Here is a 27,536-nt window from a genome sequence, read left to right on the forward strand (position 1 = left end):
GCTATTTGAGCAAGGGATAAGAAGTAATCATTTTTTGATGTTTCCACTGGATAAGAGCATGACATTTTTCCCCTTCACACTAAGTGGTTATCGAAAAGGAGAGCTGGAAAGGTTGTTCAAATACATAGAGGAACTATTGTCATTCTCGGTAGATGTAAAAACAGACTTTGTTTGCTTGCTGTTTGTGGTGAAAAAAAGAAGCTCCACAGCTTATTAGTGGTGGTGCGTGAAGCCAATCAGAAATACTATCAGGCACATTTATATGCCTACATTTGCACGCAGGCCTAGTAGCATATAGGCCCTACTTCTATGTGGGCATCCTTACTCAACATTGACAGGAGTGCTCCAAACAAAAGACAATGACTAAATTGACAAAACTCGTAAATGGAACTAAAACGTGTTTTTCACAAGTGTAGCATAGGTTGTGGCTCTGCAAACAACGTGTCCACTCCGAAAATTAGAATGGTAAAAGACTGAAATAAATATTAATATATTGAATTAAATTTTAACCTTAACCCTAAACACCCTAGAAATAGCATTTGACCTTGTGGGGACTAACAAAATGTCAGTTTACTAATCTTCTGGGGACTTCAAGGTCCCCACAAGTATAGTTAAAACACACACACACCTCAAATAGGTTTTAACACTAGCCTCTGTTTACCTAGTTCATTTCAATGTGCTTGTACATGTCTGGAAATGTGGGTGTGTGCATAGTGCACACTACACAGCCAATGTGCTCATAGATGGGTGTTGGAGGAAGAGTGACTCACTAACAGGGCTGAGTCAAATGTACTCATACTAACAACAATGAGGCTAAAATATATGCAATCATTGGAGTGGACATGCAAGGAGAGGTAACAACATTTCACTCTTTTGGGATCTGAGTGGATAAATTGACATATTACCAAGCCATAAGTTACATAACTTTAGGGTTACAAACGAATCAAGTTTCCCATCTAGGATTGGGACATAGGTTTAAGACGATGTATGTGTAGTGTATGGCTAGAGTGAAAAATACTCACCACTGATGACTTTCGGCACACATAGGGTTCAGTTTTACGGCTTCCTCTCCAACTTTCTTCCCTGAGGGGAGAGAATGAGGAAATGAACAAAGCTACTGCAGGATAACACGAGCTCAGTATACACAATACCGGAAGCACGTTTGTTCACGTCATATACAGTATATACAAATGTATTAGGCATATATACAGTGCCTTCGGGAAAGTATTCAGACTATTTACACATTTTGTTACGTCAGAGCATTATTCTAAAATTGATAAAATTGTATTTGTGGAGTTTCTCCCATTCTTTTCTGTAGATCCTCTCAAGCTGTCAGGTTGGAAGGGGAGCATTGCTGCACAGCTATTTTCAGGTCTCTCTAGAGATGTTCGATCGGGTTCAAGTCCGGGCCACTCAAGGACATTCCGAGACTTGTCCCGAAGCCACTCCTGTGTTGTCTTGGGTGTGTGCTTAGGGTTATTGTCCTGTTGGAAGGTGAACCTTTGCCAAAGTCTGAGGTCCTGAGCACTCTGGATAACGTTTTCATCAAGTATCTCTCTGTACTTTGCTCCGTTCATCTTTGCCTCGATCCCGACTTGTCTCCCAGTCCATGCCGCTGAAAAGAATCTCCTCAGGATGATGCTGCCACCACCATGCTTTACCGTAGGGATGGTGCCAGGTTCCTCCAGACGTGACGCTTGGCACTTAGGACAAAGAGTTTAATCTAGGTTTCATCAGACCAGAGAATCTTGCTTCTCATAGTCAGAGTCCTTTAGGTGCCTTTTGGCAAACTCCAAGCAGGCTGTCATGTGCCTTTTACTGAGGAGAGGCTTCCATCTGGTCACTTTACCATAAAGGCCTGATTTGTGGAGTGCTGCAGAGATGGGAGAACATTCTGAAAGGACAACCATCTCCACAGAGGAAATATGTACCTCTAACAGAGTGACAATCAGGCTCTTGGTCACCTCCCTGACCAAGGCCCTTCTCCTCTGATTGCTTAGTTTGGCCGGGTGGCTAGTTCCAAGAATGGTCTTGGTGGTTCCAAACTTCTTCTATTTAAGAATGTTGGGGACCTTCAATGCCCCAAGCATTTTTGGGAGGGTGTCCTTCCCCAGATCTGTGCCTCGACACAATCCTGTCTCGGAGCTCTACGGACAATTCCTTCGACCTCATGGCTTGGTTTTTGCTCTGACATGCAGTCAACTGTGGCACATTATATAGACAGGTGTGTGCCTTTCCAAATCATGTCCAATCAATTGAATTTACCACAGGTGGACTCCAAATCAAGTTGTAGAAACATCATAAGGACGATCAATGGAAACAGGATGTACCTGAGCTCAATTTTGAGTCTCATAGCAAAGGGTCTGAATACTTGTGTTTTTATTTTATTCTTTACGTTTCTAAAAACCTGTTTTTGCTTTGTCATTATGGAGTAGTGTGTGTAGATTGAGTAGTAAAAATTTGTATTTAAAACATTTGTATATAGGGGCCTCCTGGGTGGCACAGTGGTTAAGGGCGCTGTACTGCAGCGCCAGCTGTGCCACCAGAGATTCTGGGTTCGCACCCAGGCTCTGTCGTAACCGGCCGCGACCGGGAGGTCCGTGGGGCAACGCACAATTGGCCTAGCGGGCTTGGCCGGTAGGGATATCCTTGTCTCATCGCGCACCAGCGACTCCCGTGGCGGGCCGGGCGCAGTGCGCGCTAACCAAGGTTGCCAGGTGCACAGTGTTTTCTTCCGACACATTGGTGGCTTCCGGGTTGGCTTCCTGGTTGGATGCGCGCTGTGTTAAGAAGCAGTGCGGCTTGGTTGGGTTGTGTATCGGAGGACGCATGACTTTCAACCTTCGTCTCCCAAACCCGTACGGGAGTTGTAGCGATGAGACAAGATAGTAGCTACTAAAAAACAATTGGATACCACGAAATTGGGGAGAAAAACCGGTAAAAATGTTTTTGTATATAATTCCCGAATCCACTGTATGAGCGCAGGAAAAAAGATCATGCTGCAGGCAGCATAGAGAAGAACTGATAATTGATTGTATGGCGCAAGAACAAATGCAATTAATTTATGTTATCGAGAAATCTTTGTAGAACCAAAACATGCACACAGCCTTTGCTCAACGAATTCTAACACAAATCACTTGGGTTGCTGCAGTTTGCGAATGTGCTTATCACCCTCACGCCAGTCAAGCAATGCATTCCACCAAGAGTCGTTCACAATGTAGTCCGGTTGCGGCCATAACTAGACCTCGGTTCAAATGTATCAATAAATGATCTGATTTGTATGCCTAGCAATTAACAAAATCTACATTGTTTAAAGCATACTTTTACAAGTCTTAGTCAGAAATGACAGCTTCACCAAGCCCCTCTCCGCCCTAACAAATGGGAGTAGTTGTCCCAAAAGCGTCAAAGCAGGCAACAAGCTTAGGTCCAAAATAAGCCCATAGAAAGGCATTGGATATATTTTAGACAGATTTTGGCGAGAGTCAAACCTTTCACTTCGCCTCTTCCTTTCTGCTCATGGTGAACAACATGAAAAAGAGGCTTGTAGAATAATGACTCTTTTGAGTTTTAAGTTAAATCGTTCGTTGGTAGGGGGTCCTGCGTGCTCTGGACTAAAATTAACGAAATTAGTCAAAATATTTATTTTGACTGAACGAGTCAAAAAGTCAGTAACAAGAGCCAAACTTCCCATCACTAGAAGCCAGGGGAAGTTCAATGGCAGAAATCAGCTAGAGGGGTGGAAACCCAGTGACGCCTCGCAACACGTCAAACAAATCACATGCTTTGCTTGGGCGGAGCTCCAAGGGTGCTCACCAGACAAGTGCCGTAGCAGCAACAGTGCGCGCGGACTAAAAATGTTACCCAAATAAGCGCTGGTGAGAAAACCAATGTGCTGCAACTGTTCTAATATGTTTTTGCAGCAAAGCTGCAGCAAGAGGGGAGAAATAGGTATACAATGCTGGAGTGATTATTTGGCTGTGCAGGCTACCATGAGTGACAAGAAGTAGCTAGCCACAATGAAGTTATTTTTGAGAAAAGTCAGATAACCTTGTATGATACATTGGTAAAACTAAACTCATCAAAAAAAGAAACGTCCCTTTTTCACGACCCTGTCTTTCAAAGATAATTCGTAAAAATCCAAATAACTTCACAGATCTTGATTGCAAAGGGTTTAAACACTTTCCCATGCTTGTTCAATGAACCGTAAATAATTAATGAACATGCACCTGAGGAACGATTGTTAAGACACTAACAGCTTAACAGACGATAGGCAATTAAGGTCACAGTTATGAAAACTTAGGACACTAAAGAGGCCTTTCTACTGACTTTGAAAAACACCAAAAGAAAGATGCCCAGGGTCCCTGCTCATCTGCGTGAACGTGCCTTAGGCATGCTGCAAGGGGGCATGAGGACTGCAGATGTGGCCAGGGCAATAATTGCAATGTCTGTAACTGTGAGACACCTAAGACAGCGCTACAGGGAGACAGGACGGACAGCTGATCGTCCTCGCAGTGGCAGACCACATGCAACAACGCCTGCACAGGATCGGTACATCTGAACATCACACCTGCGGGACAGGTACAGGATGGCAACAAGAACTACCCGAGTTACACCAGGAACGCACAATCCCTCCATCAGTGCTCAGACTGTCCGCAATAGGCTGAGAGAGGCTGGACTGAGGGCTTGTAGGCCTGTTCTAAAGGCAGGTCCTCACAAGACATCACCGGCAACAACATCTCCTATGGGCACAAACCTAACGTCGCTGGACCAGACAGGACTGGCAAAAAGTGCTCTTCACTGATGAGTCGCGGTTTTGACTCACCAGGGGTGATGAGCGGATTCGCGTTTATCGTCGAAGGAATGAGCGTTACACCGAGGCCTGTACTCTGGAGCGGGATCGATTTGGAGGTGGAGGGTCCATCATGGTCCTCCTCCCTCATGTGGTACCCTTCCTTGAGATGTTGCTTCAATATATTCACATGGTATTATGAGCAAATAAAAGTATCTATTTTGTGAAGTGCACCAGTCCCTCCTGCAGCAAAGCACCCCCACAACATAATGCTGCCACCCCCGTGCTTCACAGTTGGGATGGTATTCCTCGGCTTGCAAGCTTACCCCTTTTTCCTACAAACATAACGATGGTCATTATGGCCAAACAGTTGTATTTTTGTTTCATCAGCCCAGACGACATTTCTCAAAAAAATACAATCTTTGTCCATATGTGCAGTTGCAAACTGCAAAGTATATAGATACTTTTGTACCCGTTTCCTCAAGCATCTTCACAAGGTCCTTTGCTGTTGTTCTGGGATTGATTTGCACATTTCGCACCAAAGTACGTTCATCTCTAGGAGACAGAACGTGTCTCCTTCCTGAGCGGTATGACGGCTGCGTGGTCCCATGGTGTTTATACTTGCGTACTATTGTTTGGACAGATGTACGTGGTACCTTCAGACGTTTGGAAATTGCTCACAAGGATGAACCAGACTTGTGGTCTACAATTGTCTTTCTGGAGGTCTTGGCTGATTTCTTTTGAATTTCCCATGATGTCAAGCAAAGAGGCACTGAGTTTGAAGGTAGGCCTTGAAATACATCCACAGGTACACCTCCAATTGACTCAAATTATGTCAATTAGCCTATCAGAAGCTTCTAAAGCCATGACATGATTAAAAAAAAAAAAATCCAAGCTGTTTAAAAGGCACAGTCAACTTCGTGTATGTAAACTTCTGACCCACTGGAATTGTGATACAGTGAATTATAAGTGAAATAATCTGCCTATAAACAATTGTTGGAAAAATGACTTGTCATGCACAAAGTAGACCAACTTGCTAAAACTATAGTTTTTTTTTAAACAAAGTTGTGGAGTGGTTAAATGACTCTGACCTAAGTGTACGTAAACTTCCGACTTCAACTGTATATAGATGTCGCCATAGTCTAGGAACGTTGACTGAATAATCTGCTTTCTACTATTTAGCGAGAGGCAGGACCTATTTCTATAGAAGTACAATAAACTTTTTAAAAAGACAGCTTTTCATCTATTCAGATGCCCAGATATTTGTAAGCCTCTTCCACATTTTGTTACGTTACAGCCTTATTCAAAAATAGATTAAATAAAACATTTCCTCAATCTACACACAATACCTCATTATGACGAAGAGAAAACAAGTTTAGAAATTTTTGCAAATCTATTACAACTAAAAAATACCTTGTTTTTTACCTTTACATAAGTGTTCAGACCCTTTGCTATGAGACTCTGAATTGAGCTCAGGTGCATCCTGTTTCCATTGATCATCATCATTGAGATGGTAAATTCAATTGATTGGACATGAGGCACACCTGTCTATATAAGGTCCCACAGTTGACAGTTCATGTCGGAGCAAAAACGAAGCCATGAGGTCGAAGGAATTGTTCGTAGAGCTCCGAGACAGGATTGTGTTGAGGCAAAGATCTGAGGAAGGGTACCAAAAAAAATGTCTGCAGCATTGAAGGTTCCCAAGAACACAATGGCCTCCATCATTCTTAAATGGTAGAAGGTTGGAACCATCAAGACTCATCCTAGCACTGGCCACCCAGCCAAACTGAGTAATCGGGGAAGAATTGCCTTGTTCAGGGAGGTGACCAAGAACCAATGGTCACTGACAAAGCACCAGAGTTTCTCTGTGGAAATGGAAGAACCTTCCAGAAGGACAACGATCTCTGCAGCACTCCGCCAATCATGCCTTTATGGTAGAGTGGCCAGACAGAAGCCACTTCTCAGTAAAAGGCACATGACAGCCTGCTTGGAGTTTGCCAAAAGGCACCTAAAGGACTCTCAGAACATGAGAAACAAGATTCTCTGGTTTTGAAACCAAAATTGAACTCTTTGGCCTGAATGCCAAGCATCACGTGTTGAGGAAACCAGACACCGCTCATCACCTGGCCAATACCATCCCTATGGTGAAGCATGGTGGTGGCAGCATCATGCTGTGGAGATGTTTTTCAGAGGCAGGGACTGGGAGACTAGTCAGGATTGAAGGAAAGTAGAACGGCGCAAAGTATAGAGAGATCCTTGATGAAAACCTGCTCCAGAGCGGTCAGGACCTCAGACTGGGGTGAAGGTTTACCTTCCAACAGGACAACAACCCTAAGCACACAGCCAAGATAACGCAGGAGGGGCTTCGGGACAAGTCTCTGAATGTCCTTGAGTGGCCCAGCCAGAGCCCGAACCACTATCTAACATCTCTGGAGAGACCTGAAAATAGCTGTGCATTGACACTCCCCATCCAACCTGACAGAGCTTAAGGGGATCTGCGAAGAGAAGAAATGGGAGAAACTCCCCAAATACAGGCGTGTCAAGCATCATACACAAGATTCGAGGCTGTAATCTCTGCCAACGTATGTATTGCCAACGTATGTATTGGTCAACCACAGGCTAGGGCTGGGTTATAAACTACATCCTGTCCCTTTGTTCACTGGCGAGAATCACAGGAGAGAATCCCTGAGGACAGGGGAGAAACATCCATCTACCATAACATCTATGATTTATCCTCTTTGAATAAACCTCTTTCCTCCTCCTGATTTGCTTTGAGGTCTGTGTTAAAGAATAACATCAATTAGATCTTACAACTAGACAAAAAGGACATTTTAATTTGAGAATACAACACAGAAACAAAGACAGAACCACTTCCCCTCTTTATTGCAGGATTGTGATATGTGATTGATCAACATTGACATTTTTAATAATAGTTGAACTAACAAAACAAGTTTAAACATTTCACTACAAAATGTACAAATAAGCTATCTCGTATGTATGTAAGGATTAGACAGATAATTGAGTAGTAATAAGTAGGCAATTATAACTAAAGCATCATTTAGGGTTAACAAAAGAACTCCATACCAGCGGTGGCCAACCTTGCTCCACTGATCCACTTGGTGAGCAGACTTCTGTTCCAGCCCAACAATAGCACACTTGATTATTAACTCATTACTGATGGGCTGAAACAGAACCCTGCACACCCAACAGACCTCCAACAAGGGTTGGACTTCTCCAATTATAAAATTGGTTTATACATTGCTTGTGTGATGTTTTAACTGTATTTTTGTATACAACATGTGCTAATTTAGGTCGGCCTACACATACTACCCATGTTAGCAAATGTTCTATACAAAAATACTGCTGGTATACACAGTTGCTTTGTGAGGTGTTCAGGTTCACAGTTAGCCATTGTTATGGAAATGCAAGTTGAAAAGTACCAGTGGCCCTGCTTTGGCCCCAAGTGAGAGCAGGTCTGCCGGAGCCATGGCCCAGTGAGACACGGGTGCCGGCAGGTGTAGATGGAAACCGAAAAGTCTGAGCCTTTTGAGTAAAACACTGTATGGATATGCGCCATTACTCTCTTGGGACATTCATTGGGATTTCTCGCTTCATCTGCAAACACAGGCTTTCACAGTGCTCCATATTTGAGGACAGAAAACATAAAAAAGAAAACAGGCTTCATTATACATCACTGAATATTAAGTTGGTATTACAGTATCTCTGTCCTCAAAGTTTTACTCTAGTACAGTAACTGAATCTGTAAACTTTTCATAATGTCCTCCGACAAAGTTACCTGCCCTATCCAGTTGCCTAAGCTCTCCCTTCACGGAGCTACAATTTCACCCTCTTCCATGGATGTTATCTACAAATGCATTTGGAGACTGTAAATTTAAAACAATGAGTATGTCAAGATAGCTAGGTAATAGAACATTAGCTAGCTGCTGACATTTAATTTAACTTAGCTAAACAGTGTGTAAAGTTTTCTAGCTAGCAGCTCAGTTGAGTTACCCTACTTTTCCAAATGTATTTACTTACTTGAATAAGTCCTCCCACCGCCTGTTTTTTGGGGTCCTTACAAAAAATGTAAAAAATGGGCAGGATTTTTTCGGTGGCAGCAAAGCGCAGCCATGTGGATGAATGGAGACGAGGCAAAAAGTGTGTGTCACCAGAGCAGTTTAGAACGTGTTGTGACGTTTGACTTTAAACAGCGTAATCCACTTTCAATAAATATAAAATCGCAGACAGTTAGCCACACTTGATAACTTGAAAACTAGCACATGTAACAAATCTACAAACCGTGTCCTACGGAAAATAGTGACGCACATAACGCACAGCACCTCTTCTACGGGCATGTGGGGGAGGGTTCTTGAAATGTAACATCCAATTAAAATCTTGCTGCTGGGAGCCAGTGGACTATTCAAACCATTTTTGCAATACAACAAATCTCAGAGGGAGGCATGACAATATGATTTTGGTGGTACGGCAATGAGAGACTAGTTAGTGTAACACAAGACATGCAAAGAGCGCTGAGATGTGTAACTTTGCTAACAAGCAATGCAGGGATGGAGTATTTGGAAAAGGCAGGGAAAAAAGAAAAGCATGCAAACATAACGCATTAAACATTTTTTGGGGGGAGGGAACACCTGTTCACTTGGAAGTGGTGCATGATATCACAGCTGTATAGTACAAACATTATGGTTGTGTGTTTAAAGAGAATACATACTTTTTTATTGCCTTTTATAGAAGCTATGTTAGAGAGGTTTCTGTTTTGACAACAGCATTACGTCATACTAATCTGCACATCTGAAAAGCGTGAAAAGATCACGGTTATATGTAGTGCTGTTTTGGCCAAACTAAGAATGAGAACATGCTGGATGGATTGCATGGGGGGGAAATAAGCCCCCCCCACACACACACACACACAACTGTCCTATTCCTTAGGATAATTTAATATGGAGGAATAGACCCTGTCAATTGTTCATCGTGCATTATTGGTGATGCACATGTCGTTGTGAGTACTTCATTATAAGCCTTCGGGTGACAGAAGACATGTGCTCAAAAACATAGCCAAAACTCAGATCCTTTCAATTGGCTCTGTGGCCAGATCTCAAACTGGCTGACTGAGGTCATAGTATGGTTACTAGAGGTTCATGTCAACTGGGTTAGTTTTCCAGGTGTCATTCAGTTCAGGACTACTTTCAGGCCACTCTCGAGAAGTGGACAATGCCAACAAGTGGGTGGCCTGCAGAACCAGCTGTAAAAATGAGCTTACATGGCACCAATACCAGGAGCTGCTAGGAGCTCTGTTTTGGATGCACATTTCTGGACACTAACCTCGGAATTGGGAGATTTCTGAAAACCTTCGGATTTTTGGGAAATAAAAACCTGGGCATTTTTGAAAAGCTTCTGGAATTGTATAATCCTAATCTTTGGTAAATGGTGTGAATGCTAAGGATCAGTATGTGGTTTATTACCAGTTTCTGCTTGGGTCTTCTTTTGCTCTAGGTTGGTAGTGATGTCATGAACATCCACGTAGGCCCGAACTAGTCGCCATAAGAACGTAGTGTTCTGTCCAAACTGAAGAAAAGAGGTGTTCGTGTCAAACTTTATATTTTTGACATTTATTTGGAGGCAGGCTTCACCTAGGCGCTCTTCTGCGCCACCCTGGATTCAAATAGTATTTGCTTTCTTTCAAATACTGTAAGCACCTTTGGATTAGGCCTGTCTACAGTGCCAGATGAACAAGATTTGCTCTTTTGGAACTATTCAATTTGTTGCATTGCACCAAGCAAACCCAAGCAAAGCTCAAACAAGCGCATGGGACATTTTTTGAAAGAAAGCAAATACTATGTGAACCCATGTCTGCTACTGCTGTGATTTTTAACAAATACAGATATCTACTAGCCCTAGGACATCCGAACTCAAGACTTGGAAAGTTGGTTGATGTGGCCCACCTGCTCCCGCTTATCCAGCATGGTGCGGAGGCACTCCCTCTTGTCTCCATCGCTGCCTTCGTGTAGAGCGTCCACCCTCTCCAGAAGGGCTGAGAACTCATTCCGAGGCTCGATCACAGTCACTTCATACGGACTCTGACCCTCAGCCTCAATCTGCTCTTCTTCCTCAGAGTCGGTTAAAGCTGTTATGTACCTGAAACACAAAAAGCATTCATTAGCACCACAGCCTACACCTTCCTAATATTGAGTTGCACCCCCCTTTGCACTCAAAACAGCCTCAATTTGTCAGGTAATTGTTAGAGGAATTTTGTTCCTAACCAATTCAATTCATGTTCATTAACCAATTCCATTAAAACACTCTGTCCGTTTATAAGAATTTGAATGGTTCTCATTTACATAAAGAGACAGAGACCAGTCATCAACATTACCCAATAGTGTTTATTCTTGAGAGCTCTGCACATAATACCATGTACATTGGTTTATATACCTCACATTGTCATAAATGTCCCTCCTCTCAGATACAATGGCAATATGGTTCAAGCCTTCTCACATTGTCTAACACCTGTTAAACGATCTACTACAAGCCCAAGGTCTCTCCCCTCCCTGAGTGGGGACAGAATGTAAGAAACACAGTATTCCAGCCGTCTGACAATAGCTCCATTCGTTTCTAACAAGGAACAGAAAGTCCTTGTTCTAATTCTTGACTAAAACTACACACGTTATATTCCGTGTTTTGATTATAATAAGATTCATACATTCATAGTGACAGGGTAGTATTTTGTTTAGTTATAGTTCTACGTTAAATGTATACCATTCTTGAGACACATGGGAAACGTGTGAAAAACCCAGCAGCGTTTCAGTTCTTGACACACCCAAACCAGGTGTGCGTGGCACTTACTACCATACTCTGTTCAAAGGCACTTCCATCTTTTGTTCTGCCCATTCATCCTCAGAATGGCCTCAGAATGGAACAGTTGGTTGTCTCAAGGTTTAAAAAATCCTTATTTAACCTGTCTCCTCCCCTTCATCTACACTGATCGAAGTGGATGTAACAAGTGACATCAATAAGGGATCATAGCTTTCACCTGGATAGTCTCATGGAAAGAGCACTGTTCCTAATGTTTTGTACAATCAGTGTATATTCTCAGTTCCCTTGGAATGTGTTTTCATAGTAAACATAGGTGTGAGGAAGATGAACTGAATGAAGGTGGTTCAAACTAGGGTTGAAGATTTTCATACCGTTCCTATACGGCAGTGCACACAATGTAATTACGCACAAAACAAATTTAGGCAGTAGGGATCTTGATCCAGGAGGGGATTGGTTATTGTAACCGAGAAGCTCAATCTTGCAAGCTAGTACGTTAGCAAATCAAATGCATAGCTGGGAGTCCTGAGCTGGAGATCATTCTCTAATTTACTGTTAGTGGAGCATTCCTAAAAATGTAGACCAGCATTGTAAATAATAATTTGTTCTAGGCAAGTCAGTTAAGAACAAACTCTTATTTACAATGACAGCCTAGGAACAGTGGGTTAACTGCGTTCAGGGGCAGAAAGACAGCTCAGGGATTCGATCTAGCAACCTTTCGGTTACTGGCCCAACGCTCTAACCACTAGGCTACCTGCCGCCCCTAAATAAAGGTGAAATAAAACGTAAAGTGAAGGGTGAAAGTATCTCCAGAAAGGGAGCTTCAGTTAGAGTTATTTTTATTACCCCCTCTCTGCCAGACACTTCCAATAACAGATTAACATTCACTGCATATTTACACGCAAACAGCGACATGCTTGTTTACACAAGTGGGTCACTTAATTTTGTCACTAGCAGTTAAAAAGTTTGACAGACACTTGAAGGGTTTCCCGTGCCAAACACAGGGAGACTGGTCTCTGTCATGGCACTCAGTGTCGGACACTTGTCTCGGTCATTGTGAGGCATACAATGTGCCCGCATTAGCACTGCTTTTACAGCCTTCGAAAAAGGTCCCCTTTCCATTACTGTAGCTAAGGATGTACTTACACCCACAGCTAACACTTGAGTAGGGGAAGGGAAAAAGCTGACAGTCAGGTAGAAATAAAAAGACATGGAGGACTGAAAGTGAAAAAGTTCAAACATGAAATGCCTCCATTAAAGGTCCGGCAACAGCTGCGTGTGCGTCATCTGTGGTTCTGGGAAAGTTTTTGTCTGGGAGCGATGGTTCTGGGTGAGGTGTGTTGGAGTGGGCTACTGACAGGTGCATCTTGGGCCCACAACTGGAGGCCCCATCTTAGATCCCTCTCACCCCACATACCTCACCTCAAGCCCGAATAGCTGATTACTTAAATCAGTGCCTTTGAGACAAATGTATGTGTTTGCAGGAAAACTGCAACACTGCTTCTCTGCAGGGCAGGCAGCAAAATTCAATGACGTAAGAACCTGGCAAGCCAACGTTGGAATTCTATTTTCACAAAAGAAATATAGGCCTATTTTGACAATGAAAAGGCTTGGTATAAATTGAAATAAAAGTATCTATGTGACATTGCTATATAGCCTACAACGATAGACCATTACATTCAAAACATGACTGTTTTTATGAGTGTGCCCCATAAAAAAAAGGGGGAAAAAGACATGGTGCTTATTGTTGCTGTCGGCCAATCAAAGTGGCTACAGCCAGAGGCTCCATGTGTAGCAATGAAGTGGGGGATTTCTTATCAAAGCAAAAAGGAATTAAAATTAAAGAATTAAGGCTAAACGAGGAGTTGGCTACAATGATCAACCAACCGTTAGGCTGTTGTTTCATATGAATGGAGTTGTTGGGGAGCACACAAAAGTAGCAAGGCTAATTGAGGCTAACTTAGCTGGCTAGCTTCTTTCGCTACAACGATGATGCAGTGAGGACAGGCTACCAGATGGAATGATAGAAAAACGGGTTGCTGCCATAAGTTCTAACTAGAGCGAGTCAGTTTGGCTAGTCTTTCTTCCTCCGTGCCACACACAGACTGTCACACACACCAACCCCTGCTCCAAACTCACCCCTCCCCTCCCTCCTGCTGAAACAAACCCAGGTTCCTAAACCCCTCTCTGCACAGTGACCTCGGAGTAAGCTCCAAACCTGTGCTGAACTCATTTTTTTTTTTTTATTATTTAAAATATATATTTTTTTTCAGTTAAATCGGCCAATACAACAGGACTTAAATTTATGAATGGACTTGCTTGTTTGAGCTGCGATGACCAGTCTCCAAATTGTGGTGTATTTATTTTTTGCGCTTGCACATAATGTACTTGTACATTGAGTGATTCACAGTATTTATCCAGATCCCTAGCGGAGACCTCCCCAGTTGCATGCTCTCCATCATGCCTTACCGATTCATTCACTTGTCCAGTCCATTCCTTTGTTCATGCAGTCCTCTCTTTCCCTCTCTGCGCTTGTTTACTCAATGAAAGATGGTGAGAGGCAGCAATGCTGAGCACTGAATGCATTCCTGTCACACCATTCCACGGCCATTGAATCACTAGAGTCGAGACAGAAAAAAAGCCCAGGATGTAGGGCTGTGGAGGTCATGAAATTGTCAGCCGGTGATTGTCAAGTAAATAACTGCCGGCCTCACGGTAATTGACCGTTAATTAACAAAACACATTTAGCATCTCCTGGCTTCTACGCATAGCCTACAAGCCACTGATGCAGACCTTTGGAACAATCTACATTTTTAAAACTCAAATCCATGTAATATAGCCTACACCATCACAATAAATCCATTATTTTAGACCGGTCTATAGAAAGACTACATTTACTTCATATCATCTATTTCAGAAGAACAGAATAGCATACTCAGAGTTGTCATTATGTTAAGCCCTGATTTGGCTATGCTATAAGGCTGTGGGCTACACTAGTTCACTTAGCAGACAAGATTTACTTAGAATTCTGTGGTGTTGTTTTATAGTATGATGAATACAACTGAACATAGCTGAATAGAATATATGATTTTTTTCTCAAAAAGATGGAGTGCACATGCATGCGGCTATTCCGTGTTGAGCGCTTAAAAGAAAAAGTGTCCCCTATTACGCTTAATTTAGAGTTATTTATGCAAGTTTAGTTGTAATACAAACATTGGGCTTCATGTTTTAACTTAATACATTCTAAGGCTGCATGATGCAACTAACGATTTGAAAATAAAGTTGCATGAAAAGGCATGCAAAGCAGAGCTCTGCTTTGTTTTTTGCTCAGGCTGCACACATCAGTCTCTCATTCACAATTTTACAAGCACTGGATAATCCCTTTGTGTGGCCATAATGCTGGTGGTCTGCTTGAAACATGTAGGTTTTAAAGACTTGGTCAGGGAGAGGTTGAAAATGTCAGTGAATACACTTGCCAGTTGGTCCGCGCATGCTCTTACACGTCCTGGTAATCCGTCTGGCCCCGTGGCCAAGTGAACACTGACCTTTTAAAAAAAGGTCTTGCTCACATCGGGTAAGGAAAGCATGATGACAGAGTCATCCGGAACAGCTGGTGCTCTCATGCATGCTTCAGTGTAGCTTCGCGTCACTGGGAAGCTCGTGGCTGGGTTTCCCTTTGTAGTCCGTAATTGTTTGCAAGCCCTACCACATCCAACGAGTGTCAGAGCCGGTGTAGTAGGCTTCAATCTTAGGCCTGTATTGACGCTTTGCTTGTTTCAGTGGTGGAAAAAGTACCCAGTCATAATTGAGTAAAAGTAAAGATGCCTTAATAGAAAATTACAAGTAAAAGTCACCCAGTAAAATTCTACTTGAGTAAAAGTATTTGGTTTAAAATATATTTAAGTATCAAAAGTAAAAGTATAAATCATTATAAACTCCTTATATTAGGCAAACCAGGTGGCACAATATATATATATATTTTTTTTATTTTTATTTACAGAGAGCCAGGGGCACACTCCAACATAATTTACAAACAAAGCATGTGTGTTTAGTGAGTCCGCGAGATCAGAGGCAGTAAGGATGGTATGTTTGGTTCATAAGTACGTGAATTTGACTATTCTCCTGTCCTGCTAAGCATTAAAAATGTAACAAGTACTTTTGGATGTCAAGGAAAATGTATGGAGTAAAAAAGGTACAATATTTTCTTAAGGAATGTAGTGAAGTAAAACGATAAGTAGTCAATGATATAAATAGTAAAGTACAGATGCCCCAAAAGAACGACTTAAGTAGTACTTTAAAGTATTTTTACACCACTGTCCTGTTTGATGGTTCGTCTGAGGACATAGCGGGATTTCTTAAAAGCGTCCGGATTAGTGTCTCGCTCCTTGAAAGCGGCAGCTCTAGCCTTTAGCTCGGTGCAGATGCTGCCTGTAATCCATGGCATCTGGTTGGGATATGTACGCACGGTCACCGTGGGGACAATGTCGATGCACTTATTGATGAAGCCGATGACTGAGGTGGTATACTACTCAATACCATTGGATGAATCCCAGAACACATTCCAATCTGTGCTAGCAACACATCCTGTAGCGTAGCATCCACGTCATCTGACCACTTCCGTATTGAGCAAGTCACGGGTACTTCCTGCTTTAGTTTTTGCTTGTAAGCGGAATCAGGATTATAGAATTCTAGTCAGACTTGCCAAATGGGGAGGGCGAGCTTTGTATGCATCTCTGTGGATGGAGTAAAGGTGGTCTAGAGTTTTTTTCCTCTGGTTGCACGTGACATGCTGGTAGAAATTAGGTAAAACGGATTTAAGTTTGCCTGCATTAAAGTCTCCGGCCACTAGGAGCGCTGCTTCTGGAGCGTTTTCTTGTTTGCTTATGGCCGGACTCATTAACCTCTTAAAGAAAAAATATTGTTCCAGTTCGAGGCAAGTAAATCGCTGTTCTGTTCTCCAGAAGCTCTTTCCAGTCATAAGAGTCCATCACTTGGTTCTCTCACACAATTGCATTGCCTATAAAACATTTAAGTGTTTGATTAGGTTTTTAATAAAATTTGCATTGATGTCAGAGTGATTAGAGGGACAATAGAGTGCTGAGTACAAGGCAGCTAGCAAGTTTGGTAGGTTACTAATGACCATTACAGCTTGGAGAAGCCTAATTACTGTGACTAAATGGAATTTGACTGCCGTCATGACTAGTGACCACCAGTGTGGCGGTAATACGGTCATCATAACATCCCTACCAGGATGCATGTGTGTTGTTTGTGCTTCCTCCATTTACAGATGGGGAAAAATCATCACAGGGCCCGCGGTGCTGTTTCAACACTAAACAAAAACACACATACACACATGGCCATCTTTAACTTGACTGTGTTCCGTACCAGTTTGATTCAGGTCTAGTTAGGGGACAAGGCGAAAGGGTAAAGAGAGTGGAGGCCTACTACAGTGGCAGCAGGTGCCTTATAAAAGGTTGAGAAGGATGATGAACATTCTGAGAGAGAAAAAAAAAGTACAGGTACTACGTACACCATTTTACACTTGTCTTGAAGGCTCAGATTTGGGTTAGCATTTCTTACTGTAATACAACACTGCTGAAAACATCAAAAGGGCCAATGGGACATGTTCAGCACTGACTCTGTGGATTGCTACTCTCCCTGAATACATAGAGCGTTCCAGTAATGTTGTCGCGGAGCATATTTTCAAAAGCTTAATAGAGATGAAGGATGAAAGAAATTCCCTCCAGCTGCTTTGATGACACAATGACAGTGCTTAACACCTTTAAGGCCAATCATCACCTATCCTTTTGGGTGCAATGTTTTAACCGCACTGTGTGTAGAGCACACACTAATTAGTGTACAGGACTAAACATGATACAAATAGTTGCCCTGTACTTTGATGTAGTGCTACTTTAACCTTGGCACCAAATGAATGGGTTTGTAAATGCCATATTAAAGTCTTAAGATCTAATGCTAGTTCTACACAGACAACATTCTCTCAGTGAGAGGGATTGTACATTTAACATGCAGATGAAGAATCCAGGTTGGAGTGTTCCAAGGGAGCTTGAGCAGCAGTGGTCACCACGGTAAAGCGTCAAAACCAACATGAAGAGTTTAAACTCCCAACATCCTCTGATCTAGGTAGCATTAAGCTCAGCTCATAGAGAACGCATCACTGGTAGTGAGAGAGGCCTCTCAGGGATTGATTTAGTTTGGGGGCCTTGGTTCATCTTTCCATCAATCCTGACTAGTCTCCCAGTTCCTGCTGCTGAAAAAAAATGATGCTGCCACCTCCATGCTTCAGCGTAGGGATGGTTCCAGGTTTCCTTCAGATGTGCCGCTTGGCATTCAAGCCAAATAGCTCAATCTTGGTTTCATCAGACCAGAGAATCTTGTTTCTCATGGTCTGAGAGTCCTTTAGGGGCCCTTTGGCAAACTCCAAGCGAGCTGTCATGTCTCTTTTACTCAGGAGTGGCTTCCTTCTGGCCACTCTACCATTAAAAGGCCTAATTGGTGGAGTGCTGCAGAGATGGCTGTCTTTCTGGAAGGTTCTCCCACCTACACAGAGGAACTCTGGCGCTCTGTCAGAATGACCATTGGGTTCTTGGTCACCTCCCGGACCAAGGCCCTTCTCCCTCGTATGGCTGGGGGGCCAGCTCTAGGAAGAGTCTTGGTGGTTACAAACTTCTTCCATTTAAGAATGATGGAGGCCAATGTTCTTGGGGGCCTTCAATGAGGCACGGCATCTTAGTGCTAGAGGCTTCACTACAGGCCCTGGTTCGATTCCAGGCTGTATCACAACCGCCGTGATTGGGAGTCAGGGCAATGCACAATTGGCCCTGCTTCGTCCAGGTTAGGGTTTGGCCGGCGTAGGCTGTCATTGTAAAATAATAAATTATTCTTAACCAACTTGCCTTAAATAAATAAAAATGTTTTTGGTACCCATCCACAGATCTGTGCCTCAACACAATCCTGTCTCGGAGCTCTACGGACAATACCTTCATCCTCATGACTTGGTTTTTGCTCTGACATGCACGGTCAACTGTGGGACCGCTTATATAGAGAGGTGCCTTTCCAAATCATGTCCAATCAATTGAATGTACGACAGGTGGACTCCAATCAAGTTGTAGAAACATCTCAAGGATGATCAATGGAAACAGAACGCACCTGAGCTCATTTTCAAGTCTGATAGGAAAGGGTCTGAATAGTTATGTAAATAAGGTATTTGTTTTTTATTTTTAATACATTTGCATACATTTCTAAAAAACGTTTTTTTGTTGTCATTATGGGTTATTGTGTGTAGGTTGAGAAGGGAAAAAACATGTTTAATCCATTTTAGAATAAGGCTGAAATGTAACAAAATGTGAAAAAAATTTAAGGGGTCTGAATACTTTCTGAATGGACTGTAATCGTGTAAATCAGTGCCTTTTGTGAAGTTCCAAATGCAAGAGATGGAGACAAAATGCATCCGACATAAGAATAATTTTGCACGGCCAATTTTTCAGTTTTTGATTTGTTAAAAAAGTTTTAAATATCAAATAAATGTCGTTCCACTTCATGATTGTGTCCCACTTGTTGTTGATTCTTCACAAAAAAATACAGTTTTATATCTTTATGTTTGAAGCCTGAAATGTGGCAAAAGGTCGCAAAGTTCAAGGGGGCCGAATACTTTCGCAAGGCACTGTAGTTAGATGTTTTTATTTTGTTGTTGACCAAAGTCAAATTGATTGTATGATTCTATAACTGACTAATTAATACATACATAAAAAAAACTTAAATGTAATGATATTTGAACTCAAAAGACCTGTCTGGATCAAGTGCCATTCTGTGACTTTGGCTAATACACCTTTTTATGCCATGGTATCAATGTGGTATCGGAGTCAAAATTCTGGTATCATGACAACACTAGTTTACCCTCGTCCCTGTTGGAGAGGCAAACTCCATTGATTACAAAAGGTAACAGAAATTACCCAATATGACTCGGTCTTCATCATGTGATATAGTATATGATCTATTTTTTGTATTACACTTCCATTCTATTAGATTTAAAGTAGACCATCTGATTATTATTTTGGTTCCTATCACACCAAACTATATCACTCAAGTATGGACCGGTTCCACCAGTCTGAACCATACACCCTGTAGTAAATGATGGCCTGAGTAACAGTGAATTGGCCCTCAAAGTCTAAACGAGGAAGTGCGAGGCACAGCCACAGACAGACTGAACTAAGACACCAAAACAACAATGATTAACTACCCAGAGTACTCTGGCTGGCTGTTGGCCTGCTTGTTAGGTTGTTACAGCAATAATTGCTCCAGGCGACTGCTGCCAGAGCTCTGCCAGGAGATAAATATGGAGCTAACCTAATGATTCATGATGAGCTAATGATTCAGTTTGATTAAGCAGTATTTGACGGTCTTTTTAAGCTGACCGGATCTGCTCACTCACTGCTAATATGTGCTGGCTTCTTGTTCCCACCACAGCCCCAGCCTCCACCTGTTAGGTTCTGTGTTCCTGTCGGGAGATGGCTGGCTGCAAGTAGGACCTTCAACAGGTACTCGTCTCTATTGTGTAAGTATTTCACCTAAATACAGAGAAATTCATGTTTGTTTAAATGAATGTTTCAAAACCCATTATTTCTCCCCAGTAGGATTCAATAGCGAGTCAGGACCAAGAGTGTGATCCGCCCTTGATAGCCCACCTTTTCTCTAACAAGGGTAAAACATCTGGTGTCCTGAGCAATCTTAAAATTATTAGTACATGTAACAGCTTATAAAATCGGTGCATTTGATCCGCCTATGTGCCGGCTCCAGTAGCGCAAGACTCCCTCTTTACGCGCAAGTGAAGTGAGTTTTGGAAAAACTTAAAAGTATGCATCCTAGAAATAGTTCACATACAAAACTAGAGGTCGACCGATTATGATTTTTCAACGCCGATACCGATTATTGGAGGACCAACAAAAGCCTATACCAATTAAATCGGCTGATTTATATTATATTTATAATAATGACAATTACAACAATACTGAATGAACACTTATTTTAACTTTATATAATACATAAATAATAATCAGATGGTCTACTTTAAAGCTAATAGAATGGAAGTGTAATACAAAAATAGATCATATACTATATCACATGATGAAGACCGAGTCATATTGGGTCATTTTAGTCTCAAATAAATAATGAAACATTCAATTTGGTTTCAATAATGCAAAAACAAAGTGTTGGAGAAGAAAGTAAAAGTGCAATATGTGCCATGTAAAAAAGCTAACGTTTAAGTTCCTTGCTCAGAACATGAGAAAATATGAAAGCTGGTGGTTCCTTTTAACATGAGTCTTCAATATTCCCAAGTAAGATGTTTTAGGTTGTAGTTATTATAGGACTATTTCTCTCTATATCATTTGTATTTCATATACCTTTGACTATTGGATGTTCTTACAGGCACTATAGTTTTGCCAGTGTAACAGTATAGCTTCCGTCCCTCTCCTCGCCCCTACCTGGGTTCGAACCAGGGACACATCGACAACAGCCACCCTCAAAGCATTGTTACCATCGCTCCACAAAAGCAGCGGCCCTTCTATAGCAAGGGGAACAACTACTTCCAAGCCTCAGAGCGAGTGACGTCACCAAATGAAAACGCTATTAGCGCGCACCCCGCTAACAAGCTAGCCATTTCACATCGGTTACACCAGCCTAATCTCGGGAGTTGATAGGCTTGAAGTCAAAAACAGCACAATGCTTGAAGCATAGCGAAGAGCTACTGGCAAATGCAGGAAAGTGCTGTTTGAATGAATGCTTACGAGCCTGCTGCTGCCTACCACCGCTCAGTCAGACTGCTCTATCAAATCATAGACTTAATTATAACATAATAACACACAGAAATACGAGCCTTAGGTCATTAATATGGTCAAATCCGGAAACTATCATTTCGAAAACAAAACGTTTATTCTTTCAATGAAATTTGGAACCGTTCAGTATTTTAACGGGTGGCATCCCTAAGTCTAAATATTGCTGTTACATTGCACAACCTTCAATGTTATTCCATAGTACAATTCTGGCAAATTAATTACGGTCTTGTTAGGAAGAAATGGTCTTCACACAGTTCGCAAGGAGCCAGGCGGACCAAACTGCTGCATATACTGACTCTGCTTGCACGGAACGCAAGAGAAGTGACACAATTTCCCTAGTTAAAAGAAATTCATGTTCACAGGCAATATTAACTAAATATGCAGGTTTAAAAATATATACTTGTGTATTGATTTTAATAACGGCATTGATGTTTATGGTTAGGTACACATTGGTGCAACGACAGTCTTTTTTCACGAATGCTTTTTTAGCGAATGCGCTTGTTAAATCACCCGTTTGGCGAAGTAGGCTGTGATTCGATGAGAAATTAACAGGCACCACATCGATTATATGCAACGCAGGACAAGCTAGACAAACTAGTAATATCATCAACTATGTGTAGTCAACTAGTGATTGTTAAGATTTAATGTTTTTTATAAGATAGGTTTAATGCTAGCTAGCAACTTACTTTGGCTCCTTGCTGCACTCGTGTAACATGTAGTTAGCCTGCCACGCAGTCTCCTCGTGGAGTGCAATGTAACCGCCCACAATCGGTCGACCTCTAATAGAAACCTTGTATGTCTGAACTCAATCAAATAGTCTTCACAAAAATAAGTCGCTGTGGCAGAACGTTTATTTTGATTGATTTCCTGCGTTTATCAAAAGTCCCATCAGTAGCCTTATTTCAGATGTGTCCATGTGCTTGTTAGGCTTATTAGGGAAATCATTCTTGCAAAGCATGTACATGTTTTAAATTAAATGCATTCAACTGTGCTCACTGATCAAGTACAGGTGGGATAGTTAAGGTGGTGCAGCTGGCAGAGGAAACCAGCATTTGAGTATAAAATGCATGGTGGATGCTTTGACAGAGGAGATGACATAACCTACTGCAATCATATATTAATATCAGTGAATATTAGTGTATTGTAGGAAATGTAAAAGGAGCTTGAGCCATTGAACATAAAATAGTACTGAGTCATTAACCGAAATGTCTGTTGTTTTTCATTTTTTAAACAACTAATTGATCGACGTCGGTTCAATTATTTGAATTCCATTTCTTTCAGTTTTTTTAGAGATATATATATATATATTTTTTTTAGATAGAAAGCAGTTGCTTTGTGAGCCTGAAAACACATGATCTAAGTGATTGATAGGTGGTATTCAGCAGTCATAAAAGTATGCCGTATTTCCTCAAATTGTGATTTTTGTCAGACATCATAGGCAGCAGCTCTTTTTTTTTTTTACCCCTTTTTCCTCCCCAATATCCAATTTGTAGTAACAGTCTTGTCTCGTCGCTGCAACTCCCGTACAGACTCAGGAGAGGTGAAGGTCGGGAGCCGTGCGTCCTCCAAAACACAACTCAACCAAGCCGCACGCACTGCTTCTTGACACAATGCCCACTTAACCCGGAAGCCAGTCGCGCCAATGTGTCAGAGGAAACACCATTGCACTGCGCCCGGCCCTCAACAGGAGTCGCTAGTGCTGGCGAAACCCTCCCCTAACCCGGACGACGCTGGGCAATTGTGCGCCACCCCATGGGTCTCCCGGTCGTGGCTGGCTGCAATAGAGCCTGGACTCGAACCTAGAATCTCTAGTGGTACAGCTAGCACTGCGATGCAGTGCCTTAGACCACTGCGCCACTCGGGAGGCCTTAGGCAGCAGCTCTATAGAGATGAGATGATGACTTGGAATGAAATAAAATAAAACAAATATTTTATTAAAGTAATGTGAATAAATTATGATTATTCAATCAAACCAAAATCCATGATCGCTCAGCAATAGCATAGAAATAAAGGCATGTGAAATACTATGAACAGTGCCTTGTTTTTTTTATGAAATCATACTGATGGGTGGATTTCCCCCCTGTATCTGAACCAAACATGTGAATATCCCAGAGAGAGAGCGAGAGATGGGACTCACCCTCCTTCACTCTCAGCCTCCTCCTCAGAGCTTTGGCCTCCAGCTCTGGCCACTCCCCCTGCAACTTTCCTCCTGCGTGTGGGTGTAGTTCGGTTTGGTGGGCCTGCCCTTATGCGCGCCACAGCCCCCTCAGCCCGGCCGCTGCGTCCTCTCAGCTCATCCCTGACGTGATCCTGCAGCTTTGGGATGGCACTCTTTAGGGCCCGGACCTCATCCTTCAGCTCTGACACACACTGGATCAGCGCTGCAAGACGATCAGAAACCTCAGCCTGACCCGGCATTTCCCTGACCACCATACTGGCTCCAGCCACCCGCTGGTCATTACTGCTGAGGTACAGCTTACTGTGCACACCATGTCCACTCGTTGGCACGGCCCTCCTACTGTTGTACAACACCACAGTGCCCAGGCTGAGGCCAGCCGCTCCAGCCAACACACCCAGGACCAGAGCCTTGTCTGACAGGGCCATCCTGCCGGCCTGGAGAGAAAGGGGAGAAATGAGAAAGACACATGAATAATGAATGTTTTGTTGTGCAGGAACAACTTCTGATTTTAAGAATCCTTTAGGCTACTTGAATATTCGGCACAGAGAAATTAGGTTAACATACATATCAGCAAAGGTCCAAGATCTGGGTACAGCATAGTTGACTGAGCAAGGAGCGGAGTTAGCCAGCCCTCAGCTCTTGTAGTCTTTTACCTGTGATGTAAATGCCTAACCCAATCCGCACCTCCATTCTAACCTAATTCCATTCTACCAGTCTGTATCCAAATGGATTTGATAGCTTCTGTCAGATGAGCAGGTATAATCTCAGTGCCTCTAAAATAATACCATTTAGGGTATTTGTCTAAGCTCTTAGCAGTTTCTACTAACACTGAGGTGAGACCTACGGATAAATTGCCCTCAAGCCAATTAAGGTCACTGTTAATCAACAGACAGGTCATTGTTCAGGGCAGTATTGTAATTGGAATGGTCAGCTACCTGTCAAAATGTGGAGTGCCTCACTTGAAAGGTCAAGCAAGCTAGTTTGGGATATAAAAATGTAGCTACTGTAACTAGTAAGACACGAAACTTCTGCAACCCAGCAACCATACAGTGACAGCAAAGATGAGTTTGAGAAAGTGACCTTCTTAGCTAGCTAGTAGCTAGCTGTCAAGCTACAGCTGGCGACGACCTCCTGGGGAGAAATAAGTCACTCTCCTGTAATGTCCTCGCATTCACCTCAATGTTAGACTAGCTAGCTACGTTTGCGCAAAGGGTTAACGTTAACAGGATTAGCACGCTAGCTAATACTCAAGCTAGTTTATCTAGTCAATTCGCGAGCCAGAATAATGTTAAAGAAAAAGCCATGCCATGGCATGGACAGTCACCTAGCTTGCCAACTTAACGTTAGTGCCAAACATGAGTGTTAACTATATGTGGTGTCTGCTAGCTATAAGCACACAGATACAATTGCTAACTAAACATAAAAATATGTTACTTTCATTAACCTATTAAATAATATCAAACAATTCTATATATTTTTATCTCCAAAAAGTTTGAAATTGTGTCTGTCAGTGACCTTACTGCGGAGAAGCGATCAGTCTTTCTTCTATATCTCCCGTTTGAGAAGTTCTTCTTCTTGTGGGTTTTATGGCAGACTACACCCAAAAAGGTGTATTGCCGCCACCAACTGGACGGTTTGAACCCCCCCCAAAATACAATTAAATAATAAATCCATAAGTAATAGTGAACCTTAATCCACCCTAATATAATTGTACATTGCCGAAACAAACAAAACTCCCACTTTTTCCTTCTTTCAATTCAACATGTGTCCCTTCTCAGGCTCTAAGACCTGAGAAGGAGGTACGGCTTGCGCCAATATTCCATGTAAATATTTCGCTGAGAAATCTTTCAACCCCAGGAACCGCTCTGAGGTGCATCCACAATGAATTTGATCTTCCTGGACCTTCTCTCCACCTAGGCAGTTGCCATTAATTACCATAGCAATAAAGGTCAAAAAGTCCACCTTCTTAACCTTTAAAATGTCAGGATCCTGCTGGTGAAAGGCAACCCCTGCAGCCTGCAATGCACCATGGACTCTTCTGGTGCACCATTCAAACCCTCAACCCTTTTCACAGCTGCTGCATATGAAATGCTCTGCACAGCCCTGACTTTGGCCACCTCATTCTCGTTCACAATTGTGGAGCATTCAAAAGACGTGGCTTCATGGTTCCCACCACAATTGCAACATTCATTACTTTTATAAACACATATGGTTTTTTCCACAACTTGGACATCTCGGCTTCTCTCATCTGCAAACACTTGATACATGACCAAAAGCTTCACAGTGATCACACTGCATTGGTCTTGGGATAAATGCTCTGACTACTCTGTAGTTATACCCTAACTGCACTTGAGTAGGAAGAGACTCCATTTTTAAAACAAACATAGACTCCTCACTTTTTCACCAATCACTACACGATTCATCCGACGTGCTTCAAGTCACCCCAGGAATATTTTTAATCTCTTCAAAATCGACCACAAGACGCCAAATATAACCCCCTTGAGGGGTGCCCTGTTCCAAAGAGACACACACTACACTTCAAACAGATCAAATCGGTTCAGAAGCACAAAAAAATATAAACAGGGCCACCCCTCGTGATCCTCACAGCCTTCACTTTACCCAGCACTCTCCACCAGTTTGGATAACAAATGGTTTCTTCAAGATTGGTACTCTGCTCAGTTGCTCATTCATTAACAAACTGTACTCCTACTAGATATGATGGGTCCTTCTCATCACTGTACACTACTTTACTCCATTTTCTATTATTTTGGACAATACTCCAATTCTCCTTGATTCTACCGCCATTGTGTTCAGAATCCACTTCATCATCCGCTTCCGCCATCTTTCCAACATCACGCTTCCTATCTTTAGACAAGTTCTTCTTCTTCTTCGTATTTGTTGGTATTGTGGCGGTCGGCAAACAAATGTTATAGGTGAATGCTGCCACCTACAGTATTGGCTGTGTATTATCAGCCTACAATTTTGTAGTATGAATTCATTACACTTTGTGAAAAATTGCCCTATCAATTAACCCTGTGTAACATGTCTTGCATTTCATGTTGTATAATTACACCAAATCTGAATAGTTCACATGCCTGATATTACTGTACATTCCTTTTGTTGTTGTAAGTGCCCTTTTTAATGTCACACACTTCCTTCTCCCTGTGTACTGTCTTCATGTGGAAGAGGTAGGTTACTGAAAAATGTCCCATGAAAATATGTTAAGATTTATGAACTTTTTGCATTTATGAACTTTTAATCTGTTGATTTGTGAATGCTGTAAATGCCCGCTAAGCTACAGTAGATGTTGTCATTGCGTCATGTCCCCTGTTGTTATTTTGTACTTTACAGAGGAGTTGGTGCATAAGGGCAGCACAACATTTAATTTATGGATGTTTATTTCTTTATCAGGTATGCCATGTGTTTTTGTTTGTTATGATATGTTGACTATATTTTTCTGCTAGTTTGCAAACGCACATCATGTACTAACGGTACATAACGCATGGCTGTAATTTATGAAAATTGGCTAGCCCCATACGATAAACATACATTATAGAGTTAACGTCGGAAGTTCACATACACTTAGGTTGGAGTCATTAAAAATAATTTTTCAACCACTCCACCAATGTCTTGTTGACTAAATATAGTTTTAGCAAGTTGGTTAGGACATCTACTTTGTGCATGACACAAGTCATTTTTCCAACAACTGTTAACAGACTGATTATTTCACTTATAATTCACTGTATCACAATTCTAGTGAGTCAGAAGTTTACATACACTAAGTTGACTGTACCTTTAAACAGATTGGAAAATTCCAGAAAATTATGTCATGGCTTTAGAAGCTTCTGATAGGCTAATTGACATCATTAGAGTCAATAGGAGGTGTACCTGTGGA

General features: G+C 42.1%; 1 protein-coding gene across 3 annotated transcripts; it reads right to left on the reverse strand.

Moving 5' to 3' along the window:
• Positions 1–1,018: 1,018 nt before the first annotated feature.
• LOC139381690 (regulator of microtubule dynamics protein 2-like) lies at positions 1,019–26,254 on the reverse strand. Of its 3 annotated transcripts, none has more exons than XM_071125391.1 (5): positions 26,247–26,254; positions 23,600–24,075; positions 10,747–10,939; positions 10,267–10,369; positions 1,019–1,083 (listed from the first exon to the last, which is right to left on the reverse strand). In XM_071125391.1, the coding sequence occupies exons 2-5, from the start codon at positions 24,064–24,066 to the stop codon at positions 1,019–1,021; spliced, it is 828 nt and encodes a 275-aa protein (XP_070981492.1). In that variant the 5' UTR covers positions 24,067–24,075; positions 26,247–26,254. The 3 variants fall into 3 exon arrangements, with proteins under 3 accessions (XP_070981492.1, XP_070981490.1, XP_070981491.1); XM_071125389.1 differs by lacking the exon at positions 26,247–26,254 and adding an exon at positions 25,157–25,217; XM_071125390.1 differs by lacking the exon at positions 26,247–26,254 and adding an exon at positions 25,162–25,212.
• Between the last annotated feature and the right edge of the window lie 1,282 nt (positions 26,255–27,536).

Source organism: Oncorhynchus clarkii, chromosome 23, assembly GCF_045791955.1.
Source record: "Oncorhynchus clarkii lewisi isolate Uvic-CL-2024 chromosome 23, UVic_Ocla_1.0, whole genome shotgun sequence".
NCBI lineage: Eukaryota > Metazoa > Chordata > Actinopteri > Salmoniformes > Salmonidae > Oncorhynchus > Oncorhynchus clarkii.